General features: G+C 40.8%; 1 protein-coding gene across 1 annotated transcript in view; it reads left to right on the top strand.

Annotated features, from left to right (window-relative positions):
- The first annotated feature begins 4,235 nt into the window (after positions 1–4,235).
- RBPJ (recombination signal binding protein for immunoglobulin kappa J region) overlaps positions 4,236–15,095 on the top strand; it is a 58,166-nt gene continuing 47,306 nt past the window's right edge. Inside the window, exon 1 of the mRNA XM_080386237.1 lies at positions 4,236–4,348. Coding sequence (XP_080242363.1) covers positions 4,329–4,348 — 20 coding nt within the window. The 5' untranslated portion in view covers positions 4,236–4,328. The remainder of the gene's footprint in view (positions 4,349–15,095) is intronic.

The following is a 15,095-nucleotide window of genomic DNA, read 5'->3' as shown; positions in this document are numbered from 1 at the left end:
TCAAGCTGTTCACACTGTTAACCTACATAACCACATGATGTTATTACTGTTAACCTCATCTTCCCTCCCCCTCTTCCTTCCTATTGTTTGCTATAGTCACTTCTTGCATCTTGCCTTTACGGACTGTACCTGTTTGCAAGGCAATACTAGAGCGAGGCCCAAGCCCAGCTGCAGCTTTTGGGAACTACCTTACTGAGGCATAGTTACACCTCAACCAGCACCAAGATGCAGATTCAGATTTCTCTTTGCACTACTGTCCTCTCTGAGGTTATGACACACAAGTGAAAACTATTTAACAATGTTCCTGCTGCAGATTGCTAACTACGCTATCCTTTCTCCCTATCATCCTCAAGACAATGTTGCAAAACCCTCTGAGCGATGTTGAACAACAGCATCCATTTCACACAGCAGAGGCACTTCTGATATCAAGCTGTCCAGCTAGCAGCTTAAGCGATAACTTTTGTTGGCACATGCACCAAAGTTCAGATGTAAGATATGTTCTGTGGGCAACTGCCTGTTTATTTTCTTTCCTAGACATGCGGTTAAACCACATTGTACATCCTGTGCTTATAAAATTCCAGCAGGGTTGTATCACAGTACCTACTACTAGAATGTGTGATTTACACCACCAGATACAGACTACAACATCTCGAGATAAACCTGCTGTTTGGAATGACGATTCAGATAACTCTGTGGTTCTACACTTATGATGCTTTTTAAGGTCACTGGATTTTATAAATAGCTAGGATTTTACACAACACACTATGACAGACTCAACTGAGAAGCGGACTCTTGTTCCCTTGCGTGTCTCTCATATGCTTGTGCTAAGCACATAAAAGATAGGGCTGTTCTACACAAATGGGTGCAGGTCTGTTGTCTTCTCATCTTTTTCCATGCCAGTGAGGCAGAAGGCAGTTGCCAAATAAGAAGCTGGCAAGCATGTTAGCTAGTGCCATGCCGAAAGGAATGAGCTTAGGGGAAGCCCAGAACCAAGCAAGGCTGAGCTGAAGAAAGTTTGGTCTGGACCGGTCGAACAAGCTATTGAAACCTTCAGCCCAGTTATCACAGCTTGCATCTAGCGCTCCCTGCTCCTGCAAGCCCTTCTGCTCTTGAGCTGGGCTGCTCAAACACCACTGGCCATCAGCTTCTTCAGTACCATTGGTGGGACAAAACTCCTGCCCAAAAGGCCTCCTCCCCATCCACACGACTGCCTGATCCCTAATGACTCTGTGGGCTTTTGCTAGGCTCCCTGTCTTTTCTCTTTCCACCCAAAGTAAGATCCAGAGAGGGCAGGGGAACTGTATGAATTCACTTAGCACAGACTTAGCACAGACACATGGACCTGGCTCTGTCCAAACCTACACGTTGATGAATCCGAAGTAGTAGGAAGTAGTCCTGTCCTCCAGCTTACAAGTGAGAGTAAACTGGATTTCCTTCTTTAACAGCCTTCCATTTTTGAAGGCGGCTAATGATTCTAAGAACCCAGCTGGAGGAACTCGGGTCAGCATCTGCTTGGAAGAAGAGTGAAGCCCAACACTTGTTGAAATCACTTCCTTCAAAGGCGCCTCCCAGCCATGCTTCTCCAAATCATCTCTGAAGCGACAGGTCTGATTCAGAACCCTTCCACCAACCTCAGCAGGGCTTAAATCAAAAAGTCAAACTGCCAATTTGCACAGCAGACACAAGATTTTAAATGGTGCAAACTTTGTATTTAAATTTGGTTTTCCACCTCAGCTCTGGAAATATTTACATTCATTACAGACCAGAAAGTGGGGCTCTACTCCCCAAAGTACTAGATGTTTTCAGTTTCCAATAAAGTCAACAAGGATTGTTCACACTCTATTATGTGAAATACATACTTTTAGCCACAAGAAGAAAATTCAGTGCATGAACAATACTAAAAAAACCTCTGTAGTTTTATTATCTTTCATTCCACTGGCTACACACATAATTTGAGGCTATTGTTTTTGATTTGACTAGTATTCCTAGCCTTTTGAATACAGATTGTTTATAATCAAAAAGAAAAAAGAATTTCAATGGTTGTTTGTATTATAATATACCTCTGTCAGTGATGGAAAGGACTATAATGGTTTCTGTAATTATTAATTCTTCAAAATAATATACCTGCTCCAGTATCCAATTAATCTGGTTATTAATCAAAATGCCTTCTTTGTAAAATATTAAAAGAGTCTAGACACCAAAGATTATTGTGTGCTGTATTTTTAGATTTTCCAGTTTGATTCAAAACACACTAAAAGAGGGGCCCCAGAAAACGACCATCTAGAGACGGTCTATGGCAAATATCCAGAAACCATTCTTAATGGAATGGAGCTAACATGAGCTGAGATCATTCTTTAGCCTTGGGAGAAAATTATATTATAAAAAAAAATTAACAAAAGGTATGTTTTTAGGAAGAGATTTCCAAAGGGATTATGAGTTGCTCTTTGCAAACAATACAGAGGATTTCCAGTATGCATTGTGCTTTTGCCGAGAACTGCGCCTATGAGGGAGCCAATCAAAGTCCTTTCATACCTAATGAAGAGGGGGAAATCACAGTGGGGAAAGTCCCTTAATGATAGCAAACAATAGCTGTTTGTACAGTGAGTAGAATTACAGCAAACTTTGTTGCCAAGCAATCTCTTAAAACATGATTTTACTCATCTGAGACATTATTCATTGAATTAGGATTAGCAGTAGAGAGCGTAGGTGGGAGGGAAACCCAAAATCATATCACAGGATTACTGAAATGTTATCTTTATCCCTAATTTGGGAGGCAGCAGAGGTACGGAGGTGAAGTAATAAAAATTATGTGGGTTTTGGAATCTCTGTAGATCTTTAAATCAATGCAATTGTGCTTGAAGTGAGATTGACATGTTATACTAAAAACATAGAGGAAGCTGAATGGACAAGACAGAATCTTTGATGTAAACGGATTAATTTTCAAACATGGTCTCGTAATTGATGATCAGACCCTCACCTTGAAATGGTAATGTTGTTAATGTTCTTTTGTTTATGTCAAACTTGGAGCACATCTAGGTAATTTTCTTTTGTAGATACCTTCTGTTCCCCTGACTATAGCCAGCAGCCTTATCTGAGAGGTCACCACAAAGTTCGCTTTATTGGTTAGAGTCTCAGCAGACTCAACAAGTTTTGTTTGCCAAACAAATGTATCTTACGCATTTTGGTTGCAGATAACAGCATTACCAAAGCAGGCTTTTAATTTAAAACTGACTTTTCAAAAATAATGATGCAACATTTCCATGTACCAAATCTCATAGATCTAATAGCTGTGTCTCTACATCCCAGCCTTGTACTGCTAGTTTTTATTCACTATTTGGAAAAGGATTTCTTTAACCATTTCCCACTGGTTTCCAAGCTCGGTAGGAATGTTCAGGCTCAACAAACAGGAGTGAAAAAGCCTTCAGCTGGCGCTGCTTGACAGAGCAACAGTGCAGGTTACCACCAGCTGGTGGGTTTTGACTTCTTTTATGGCTCTGGTAGGAAGCCCAAGCTGCTCCACAGTTACCCAAGGACTTGGTTTGGTTTTGTATGATTTCAGTGAATCCGACAGAGCAGGCACGTCGTGTATTGACAGAAGTTCCACAAAAGCTCTGGTCTGAACTCTGGAGGAAACGTTCACTATACACGGGGGGGCGGACACGACTGGGGGGGGGGCGGAGGTGGGGGGGGAACTTCTCCACCTCCCCAGTACACCCCAACTCCTCGCTGACTGAAAGCCCCGTCTTCCCGCCGAAGGGGCCCGCCCCCGGCCCTCACGACGAGCCCGCGAGCCGCGCATGTGCCGGGCCCACAGACAGCACGAGGCGGGCGGCCCCACACGCGCCTCCCGCGGGGGGAGGCGGCGGCGGCGAGTTCCCCACGCCGGCACTCCCGGCCGATCCCACGAGCGCCCCGTCCCCGCGCGCTAGCAGTCACCCCTCCCCGCCCGCCCTCGCCCCGAACGGTTTCTCCCCGCCACCATTCCCCACGCCGGTCCGTCCCTCCCCGCCGGCGGGGGACGGCGCAGGAGCCAGACGCGCGAGCAGGCAGAGGGAATCCCTCGGTTCCCCCGCGGCGCCCTCCGCTCTCGCGAGAACGGCCCCGCTCTCCGCTCTGCCCGCTGGCCCGCGGCACCCAACTCTCGCGAGAGCGGCGCGGTTCCCACGCCTCGGCTGTTGTGTCTGAGGGGAGAGCCCAGGCGCTGAGTGGGCGGTGCGCGCCGTCCCCCCCGTCCCGCGCGTGTCTCACGGGCCCGCGCACGCGCGCTCCGGGCCCGGAGAGGGGGGCGCTCTCGCGAGAGTAGGAGTTTTGGCGAGAGTTTGTGGAAGATGGCGCCTGTTGTGACAGGGTAAGTGCGGGGGGTTCGCAGCGCCGCGCCGGCAGCCGTCTGTTTCTGGGGGTGCCGGGGCACCGGCTGCGCCGCTCTCGCCCGTCGGCGCCTCTGCCGCAGCTCAGGGGAAGCGAGAGCTGCCCTGCGGACGGCCCGGAGGCAGGCCCCGAGAGGCAAACCCCGGGGGGCTGGGGTCCCCCCCGGGTGGGCGCACGGGAGGAGGCCCCCCGCGCCTCGGGTGACGGACCGCCAGCGGCTGGGCTGTCCGGCGGCCCCCCAGCGCGGAGGTGCCGGCAGGGCCGGGCGCTTTCTTTGCTCTCCTCTCCGGCACCGGCACGCCGGTCGGGACTCCGTGCGGGGTCAGTGTTCATCCTGGCTGCTCCGGAGGGGGGTCCCTCTCTGAGGGCTTTCTGGAGAGCCGCGGAGCCCGGCGGGGAGGGGACCGCGGCTGGCACAGGCCGTGCCCCCTCATCTGTCGCCCCAGCTCATCTTGCCGCAGGAGGGGGACCCACGGGCTCTGCTGGCCACAGACCGGGAGCGCTCGGACAAAGGCTTTTGCTGCTGTGGTTGGGAGAAGTTGAGCGTAGTGCTCCTGCCCTACCTCGGCGCCCTTCGCGCGGGGAGGGTCGGCTGGAGCCCCCGGCCCGGGCCGCGGAGCGGGGCGGGTCTGTCACTGTCGCGCGTTGCGGTGGAGCGCGCTCGGCCGCACCGAGTGCCGCCGGGCTTACCACCCCTGCGAGCGGGGCACCCATCCCCTCAGGCTGGGGGACTGAGGTTCCCGTTCTTTCCTCCCTGCATGCTATTCCCAGGGCTTTTGTTGAGTGTTAGTTGCCTTCTTCCAAATACTGCGTTGCGGTGAAGGGCAGCAGCCTCCCCACCCCGGTATGCCATGCTGGATCATAACGAATGATAGTCGCCATCCCTTTCAGCCACGCAGGGTGATATTTAATCATGGCTAGCCAGCTGCAGCATGTGTCACGGTAATAAGCGACATGCTCTTAGCCACCTCCAGCTGATGAATAATAACAGGTCCACTGCTGGTGTACAGTATGCAGTCTCACCTGCAGTGTTGCACTGCATATTGCCATCCTCACCACATCTTGCATTCTGCTGCCTATTGTAAGTTCCGCATCCTTTATTTTGGACTGAACTGAGCACGTGTGACCTCCCTCTGTGTTGAGGGAAGGGACAGTCAAGAGAAGAACAGGCCGTTTCTGTATTCCACCTGTTTGTTCCAGATGAAACCTTGACTGGTGAAAGTACCGCTGTGTCTTTCTAAAAACATGGACCTTATTTTATGATTTCACAGTGTGTCTGTGACCTTCTGTCTTCCCTGTGGGATTACATTGTCTATAGCATTGGCTCTGTGGTTAGAGAGCAACAGCCTGCTTGGGGGTGGGGTGGAGTTGGTGGTTGATGCTTTTGTTCTCATGGAGAAGGTAGCATTATGGTATTTTGTTGTTTTGTTTGGCTGCAGTAGTGTTTCCAATTCCTCGCTTTTGCTTGTCAAAAACTATATTGAAGCTTTTGCTTGATTTGTGTCCTGATAAAGGCATCTTATGGCTCATACATGTTTTCCCAATTAAATGTTCTTTAGGGAAGCTGGTCTTGTTTGTTATGGTTCCTGGAGTGTACTATTTTAGAGGTTAGAGTTGAAAGAAAGGAACAAATGATTTTAAAGTTTGCTGTCGGTATTAGTCTGCGCTCTAGATGGCAATTAAGTTTTCCCATGTTTCTATTAGTTTACTCCTCTGAATATTTGGGCTCCATTTCCTTTTGTTTATTGATTATTGCAGGTTTGTCAGAAGTGTTCTCACGTTTGTGATGTTACTTTTATCCTTCTTGGAGATCTGTTAAAATTCTGACAATAACAACTATAATTATTTTTTTTAAATAAAGGATGGAATAATTTGAACATTAGGAAAAACAGCATTTTAGCAAAAGTGAAAAAAATTGTGTGTAGTTTTGGATGTTGATGCTAATTTATTGTTCAAAAACTGTAAGTAAAATAATTCTCTGAAAAACAGTCTTGTTTTCTTATTGTTAAATATTTTTAGCGTTGGTAAAATGAAGTCTGTTTGGTTGATGTTATAGTTAGATGAAATTAAGAAGCCTGATTTTTTTTTTTTTTTGTTATTATTATTTTGTTTATGACCTGGTTTTGGAGTACGGCTCTGATGCTGAGTTTTCTGTGTGTATGAGGATTAAAAATTGATCATATTCCAGTAGCTAATTTTTTTTTTGTCAAAAAAGTCAGTAATAGAAACTTTCTTTCTAGACTGTTCTGTAAAAGCTGACTTGCACAGGGAAAAAAGTTGAAATTAAAAAGCTGTAGCTGAAGAATGTAGTATGCAAATACTGCATTGTATTTTAGTGGGCAGCTTGCAGTTCTTACGGGTGCTCAAACTTTTGAGATAAAGCACATGGCTTTTCTGCAGTCAGTGTAAGCTAAATGTAAAAATACAATTTTTTTCCTGTGAAAACTGTATGCCTAAGCCTAAGTTATGGTACATTGCTTTATGATGTGTTGGAATGGAATAGTAGGAATTCATTGCACTATTTTTGAGGGACAGTCAGAGTACATTACCGGTTTCTTGTTTGCAGCATGTGGTACACTCCTACTTGCATCACAAGGAATGTTTTTATCAAGATTGCTTGTATTTACAGTATGCCTGAATCTAAATTGTACAGTGGCAGAACTAGATGTAATGAGAAAGTACACAGAAACATGTAAGAAGTAACTGAAAATTAATTACTAACTATTTGAACTATTATTTAACATGGAAGTGGATAATTTATGGCTGGGATAATAGAATAGTATTTTGGGGTTTTGTGGAGTATTTTTGGTTTTGCTTGTGAATGATTTAGGGAAACTCATAATTTTAAGATGGCAAAATTAATAAAAATGTTATTTAATTGGGGAAGCACATTTTGAGTGCAGAACACTTTGTTTTAAATAATTACTGATACTACAAAAATATCTGTAGGCCTCAACCAGTTTGAAAATTTTTGTGCTAGGCCTAATACAACCATATGACAGAGAGAATTTCTAATGCTGTGAACTTATTTTTGTGTCATTTTAAAATGACATAAAATATGGAATGGTGTCTTCTCTGTAGCCTGTGACAGTCTGATCTTTTAAATATTAGAAAATAATGCAAGAAGCATTGCAAAAAAATCCAACAACAATAAAACCCTTGCAAAGAATCCTGTATCAGCAAACAAGTGAACAAAATTTAGAAAGGGTAGATAGAAGTGATAAATGCTAGGCATTGGTTTCAGTACTTGATTAACAGTGAAAACCTCTGTAATAGCAGTATACAAGATAGTATTTGGGTTATTTTTCAAAAAGGGTTTGCGTTGAAAAAGACAGAAATAACTGAGTGGGCTTATCACTAGTGTGATGTTTTCCATAGCATTGTAAAGTAGAAAATTGTTTTAGTAACACTTTTCTAAGTATCAGACTCATTTAAGTTATGTGTCCGAATTAGTCATTCCAAAGTTCTGTGGTTAAGAGGTGTTTCCTGACCCAGAATACTTGATGATTGAAGGGTAAGGGAAGACACATCAGATCTGTGATGACACAGGAGAATGTTTGGCATCAGTGCAGTGAATTTTAGCGTACTGGTCTAGATGTGCCAGCCATCTGGTAGTTTTGTTTGTTTATTTGTTTTTAATGAGAACTATGGAAAAACTTGTAGAAGGTTTTTGAAGGATGACTGCTCTGTGGGGCTCTTGCAACTAGGAGGGCAACAGAAGAGAGGTTCAGAGGTGAAAATGTAAGTTTATTGAAACTTTAGCCTCATCTACATCCCAGTTAGTAATTTTCAGGATGAGGACATTGACCAGTAAGGGTCTTGAAGTAGAGAGTGAAGTGGATGCCGCTCAAGAGATGTCAGGGGAGGGTGGGGAGACTTTTGCGATCTTACCTTAGGCTAAAAAAGCTATCTGGAGAGGAATGTTCAGAATAAATAGAGCAGGATCAAATCTGGATTTTGAAGGATGAAGAAGGGTGCTTCACTATTTCAGATGTGAACTGCTGTGGTCACAGGATAAAATTTAAGCTACTAAAAGCATATCTTCGTGATGTGGTAGGCACTACCAGGGTTTCAAACCCAGATTATTTCTAGGACCTATAGAAAAACATGGGTTAAGGGCTGAATCTTAGTTAAGAGTCCTGAAAGTCAGTGACTTGTAGTAGTGGAAGGGAGACTGAAGCAGTGATAGAAAGCTAAGTCCTGTGTTTTGTCTGTGCTGAGGCTGAGCTGATAGCCATCTGTACAGAGAAAGAGATGCAGGCTGAGAGGTTAGCTTGGACGAACACGGAGGGTATGTAGTAGTAAGTATGATTCTAATTAATGGCAGGGAGTTATTAGTTGAATTTGAATCCTGGCACTGGACAAAGTGAAAGAGAATGGAGGGGGATGCAAGACAGAAACCTGTTAAATGATTCGTAAGATAGTACAGGTGAATAAGGAGGCTCCTTCAGGAGGATACGCTGAAAGAACAATTAGAATGATAAGGGATGAATCATGAGAGCAACAATGCCAGGGAAACCAGGGAGAATATTTCTGGAAAGGAAGCATTGCTGGTAGCTTTGGGTGATTGACAGGTCTAGGAAGATAAGAATTGCATATTGATTCTGAGCCTCATCATAGGGTTAGACTGCAAGAGATGTTAGTGAGAGTGGCTTCAGTGAAGCTCAAGGAATGGAAATAGGATTGTGTAGACTATGGAAGTAGAATTCAAGGATAGGATGGTTCTTCAGGCTATAGTTTTTACTGTCACTGGAGTTTTAAACATGGTGCTTATAAAGATTTGAGTAATACCATAACTACGGCTATTGTATTGTGTGTATACACATAATGAGTGTTAAAGCTTGGGAAAAACTCGTTTACAATCAAATGAGTAGATGGTTTTGTGTGACTAACATGTAAATCATTATCAAGGAGCTTGTCAATGTCTTAAGTCTATTGGGAAATCTTTGGGAGCGCTGTATTCTTGAAGCAGTCTTCTGAGATGCTTGCAAATACTCAATCTTTTGTAGTTTCAGTAGGGGCGATTTTAGGAAGTTAACTCTTGATCTGGATTTTATTTGCTTTCATTGTTTATTCATTGTATTAAGTAGCTCTTTGTCATTTCTGACTTATTTTGGTTGATATAGAGCACAAAGAAAGTTTGAAAATCATCTTTTTATAACTTGATTTCTCCAGAAATGCTCTACAGACTGTTTTATTAGGCATAGTAGGTGTGCTTTTCTTACTGCTAGTTAAAAGGCAATATCCTTTGCCAATACCTCTTTGCAGAGATAACTCTTAAGTTTGCTATTCTGTACTATGAATTGCATTATTGATCATGGGATTGTGGATAAGAGTTTTTTTCCTATGAGTTGCTAATTTCTACTTCCCAATAATAGTTCATTCTAGGGTTGTTTTTAATTATTTTGAACTGAATCAATTTATATGTTTAAAAAGCATGTGAAAAGAAGCTAAAGTAGCCTATAGCTGCTTGTAAGGTCTTCCTGAAAGAGCTGTGGTGCCTTCATGGGCAAAGAATTTGAGTAAAAGTTTTATACATGCCTATTCTATGCTGTGTTTGCTTTTTGATAAAATTGAAGAAAGAAATTTTAATTCTAGATTTGTAAAGTACATATTTAATAGAAACAAGTATTCTAGCTTATGCAATACATTTGAATCTCTGTTGGGAATGACGAATGTAGTTTATGCAAAATACTAGTTTCACATTTGGAGTGCAAATTGTGTCAGCAGAATTTTAAAGTTTCAGGACATCTTTTCTATGTTAGTAGTACTTGCCACCCTAAATTCTTTGGATGTTAATTGCAAGCACATTATTAACTGACCTGTATGGCACTGTAATGTGCTGAATCACTGCATCCCAAGAGCATTTCTCAGGGAAGGTATACTTTTAAGTGGATTTTAAAAATTATTTACATTATTGTAATATTTTACAAAATTGAGCACTTGTAGTGTTGACTTGCTTTTTAAGAGTTGCTTATTTTTTCCTGTGTATTTAGGTGAAGAAGGGAAAAAGGTAAATGTCACTAGCTATATTGTCAAATGTAATCTTAAATCTAGTTTTGTCAACAGAATTGCCTTTTGAGTCTATACTATTTCAAGACAAGTTTATAATTATAGGTGTAAAATTATATTCTTGATCTTACTGAACTTTCATTATTTTTATGTGGAAATGTTTATAATACTCTTAATACTGTACACCTTTCATACTTGTCTTGAACATAACTGCAGTAATTAATAATTAAGATTACATGAGGCAAGGAAATTATAAGGAATTATGGTTCTCTCTTTCCAATGTAAAAACTCAGAAGAGGAAACGACTGATAAATTTTATTGAAGAGAAAATTATTAATAGAAAGTAGCAATTTTCCTATCATTATATTCTTACTGAGTCTTGGAAAAGTAAGTGCTAAACTTAGTTTGACATTATCTCATTTCCTGGGGTTCTGCTTTATGCTGTGGTGCTCTTTACTCATAATTCGCGTGCGTTTGTGTGTGTGTGTTTTGTGGTTGCTACCTTTTTCTAAAAAAAAAAATCATGTTAAGTACCCTTTGAAACCTAAAGAAACTCTTTCATTGCCTGTTCCTATGTGGCATCATAGGCCCCTTTTCAGTGCCTATGTATACTATTGAAAATAATTTAATTTTTCAAGAAATACTTAATGCTCTTCAACTGGAGTTTAGTTATCCAGATAGTGATATATGCCCATGTATATTCATGCTGTTTTGCATGTGAATGCATAAACTACATATTTACAGTGGTAAACATTTTTACCAAGAAAGGAAAGAAGGTAGGGGTTTCAGTACGCATGGTCTAAGAAATCTCTTGGTTAAGATCAGTTTTACATCCTTGCAATAGGCAGAGGCTATAACTTTACAAGGATAAACACTATTTTTGCATTCCATTTAAAATTTTTTTATAGTTTTTGAAGAGCTTGACTGTTCTATAAAATTTTACCATAAGACATAGTCTTTATAATGTCTTACTGTTCTAATTAATCAGAGTATTCAATAAGTGACAAGCGGCTGGGGCATGATTTATTCTTTCTAAAACAATCTGAATGTTTTAGTCAACAGCATGTTTCTTCATTAAGTTTGTGATGCTTTTTTTTTTTGAACATATCTTTTTATGTAGATAAGTCTTGAAAATATTCTTGTTGAAATTAAGTGTATATTTCTGTAGTTATTTAAATAAAGCTCTTCTCATTGCTTCACTTGGAAAACATGAAGACATTAAGGTGGCTGTGTTATGGTATAACTTTTCCTCATTTGTTTTATATTCAGGAGGAAGAAATAATTTGTTTTCATTGTAATTGCATGACTGACTTGTGTGAAGTGGCATTTAATCAGTATATTCAAAATCCAGAACACTTGTAATAAGCAAGAAGATGTATTGGCAAGTGGTCATTTTTGACTGCTCTGTATGAGATTACACCTGTTACTTTATTTTTCTGCTTCTGGTAGGTGGGATTCAAGGGTATGTATTGCAATGAGTCCTAGTCAGTTTTCTGATTGTTACAGTTATTTGAATAGCAGAGTAAACATTTGTAATTTTCCCTTTTTGAGTATGGACAAATGTAGACATTTTTCTGTATGTGCCAGAGAAAAGTCTTTCTACTTGTATTCTTGGTAACATTGCTTGGTCTGTAGAACATTTCATCTGCACTTTTTTTTCAAACTATACTTGTGGTGTGTTTCAAGTGTGTGGTGCCTTGGGAGACTACCAGGAAACTTGGTATCAGAATGAAACTTGATCAGGCAGCATGAAACTCAGAATTTTCTAAGCCTGAGAAAGGGAATTGAATTGTGAAAAATACTGGTCCCTAATTTTTGACGTACCATAGAAACGGCACAAAGTAAAAAATACTCTCTAGGCAATATACTACTTTCGTTTTCCTGGCAGCTCTTATTTTAACTCTGTAATTTAATTTTGTGTGGGAGCAGTGGCAGAGCATCTTGCAGGTAGTGTTTCTTTTGCAAGCTGTGGATTAGGAACTGCCAGTGTAAAAAAATAAGGTCTAATTTGTTTGCTCAGCAGAAGTTTGTGAAACTAAGCATTTATCAGTTTTTGGTAACAGTGTGGGGTGGTCTCTGATAATGGGTTACTGCTTTCACCAGTGCTTTTATGTAAAGGGAACTTCAAAATGAAGGCCTAGAGAATTAGAGGTGCTTGTGCTCGCTCTGAATTATGCCATTGCGGAAGAGTTCTAAGGTCTGGCATTATAGAATAAATAATAATTAAACTTACTCAGTTATTTTATTATTGTTGTTGTTCCAGCCATCTGCGTAAAAGCCCTTCATGTCCTGAACATGAAAAAACAAGCACAAAATACCAGTGACTTGCCAAGGTCAAACGCAGAGTCCATGGAGAGGTGGAAATAGAACTGTTGTCTCCTGATTCCATTCTCATTGCTTTGTGTGGTTATGGGCTGTTTGCTGTTCAGTTTGCTGGGTTTTGACAGGTGGCATCATGTCTTCTCTCGCTACTGTGCCTGTGAAAGATGGTCAGCAGATACCAGACTTTCTTAGGTTTTCAGTCTGCATAACAGAAAGGTATGGTAAGCAAGACTAATACTGACGGTATTCATAATGAATGTGTTTTGGTAATATTGAAGGATATTAGAATAGACACTAGAGAGATGCTGCTCTTACATAATGGAGACATAAAAGCAATGGCTAGGGCATGACCAGGGGATAAATGTGGCATGAAGAAAAATGAAGTGGTGCTGCAGTGTGCTATAGCCATGTCTTTATACTACAGAAGACATTATTCTGTATAGGTATTTATTTTAAAATTCAAAATATTTTACCACTTTCCAAATCAGCCAGCCAGCTCTGACTTCAGTAGTGAGGGTAAGAATTCAGAAAAGAAAAACCTTCATTGAAAGACTGGTGTTATTCTGCATGTGTGTAGTTCTTTTCAGGCTCTCATAGTTTTGTAGTAGATACACAGTGATGACTAGTAAAATCCTTAATAATGTAATATCTTCCAGAAGTGAGGGGGATATAGCAAAACTATTTTGGACGTGTCTTTTCTGTCCAAGTATTTTTCTAGCCAAATTTTTTCCTTCTGCTGTTCATTGCCAGCACTGAGTCCTGGGGTGTTGTTTTTCGTTTGTGGTTTTTTTTTTTTTTTCTTTTCCTTTTGCATTCCAGTTGTTTGGTTTTTTTTTTTTATTGCATGGTTGGTTTTGTTTTTGATTTGTTTTATTTAAATGTGCATTACAAATCTTTCGTTAATAAGCTATGCAGAGCAGTTAATCAAAATAAGTATTTGGGATCAGGCTTCCTCTTCAGAAGAGGCTTGTAGCACACTTGATGCATTGTGACAGGCTCTTTCAGTCAGCGCAGATGATACTTTTAACCCAAATTGTCATGTAAAAGTTTGAGAGATCTTTATGTAAGTACTAAATTTACAAGTGTGGCTTTCAATATTAATTGATTTGCTGGTTATGGAGGTGAATGTGCCTCTTGGTTTGTCTGCAGGAGTGAAAGAAAAATATATTATGCAGAGATAGAAAACAGGGAGTTTTCTAGATCTGAAGTATTTTTTTTTGCCATAAAGGTAATCAGAAACAGGAAAGTGAAGGCATAAAAACTTATTCTAGTATCTATTTTAATTAATAATACGGACATTGGCCAGGTTAATGTTCAATTTTGATAATACAGTAAATAAGAATTCTCTTAGCAATGCTACCATTTCTAGCAGCACCCTCAAAATACTCAGAACTGTGCTAAAAGAAATGTGAGAACTATGGTAAAACAAATGTCAGAACTTTTTCCATTTTTACTTGCAATGGGCAAGATACCTGTATTTCCTTGTAGTTAACAGGTAAAACAAAGGAGTCGTCATGAAACAATGTGTAAAAAAAAAAAAAAAAGTCTTATTGAGAAGTTTTACTCACAATTAGCTTGTTGAAGTGATAAATCATACTTCAAATGGCAGCAAAGAAGAGTAGACCAGGCTCTTACAGTCATTTGCAAGTGTTAGAGGCTACTAGAAAGTATAGTTCAACTCTTTTTATTGGATCCCTTGACCTGTAAGGATAACTATTATTCTTTTGACTAGCTACTAGCTGCTACATCTACATGTAGCTTTTGAGATGGCAGTCAATAAAAGGTGACCTCTGAAGGTATGCTGAAGGTACATGACAAGACAGAGTTTGAAGCCAGTCCTTGTGTGAGCGTTCCCTGACTCTAGGCTGAATTTCAATATGGAAATAAAACATACAAGAACGAACTCTCTGAATGTTCATTCAGATAGTGCTTCTGGACAAAATCTTAATATTTCTGGGTTTTTATATTGTTAGTACTTAGCAAGCAAGCAGAAAAACTGAACTGACTCTTAGCTGTTTCACCTTATTGCTGTGTGGCTCTTAAAGTTAGCAGTAGACTGGTTAGACTTGTCAGTTTGCATACTCATTAAAGTCTTACTGCATCGGTTCAAATTTGAAAGTTTTATCTTTTTCGGTTAGAACAGGTCTTAAAAAAACCCAAAAGCAAAGACCGATGTTTGCCAGATGTTATTAGGCAGTGATGAGTATTGCATCTGTAGAGATAAGAGACTTCACTTACTGGAAGTTTTCCTCAGTGCTTCTGGTGCATAGGATTCAAATCGTGGGTTTTGTTGTTTAAGGTACTTTCCTAACGTAGATTTTACGGGTGGTACTTTTGACACTTTCTCTGTTGTATTCAGTATTCTCCTACTTAATGTCCTGACTTTAGGCAAT

The sequence above is a fragment of the Falco punctatus genome (assembly GCF_963210335.1).
Source record: "Falco punctatus genome assembly, chromosome: 1".
Lineage (NCBI taxonomy): Eukaryota > Metazoa > Chordata > Aves > Falconiformes > Falconidae > Falco > Falco punctatus.
The sequence above is the reverse complement of the archived record's forward strand: the minus strand, read 5'-3'. Positions and strand labels throughout refer to the sequence as shown.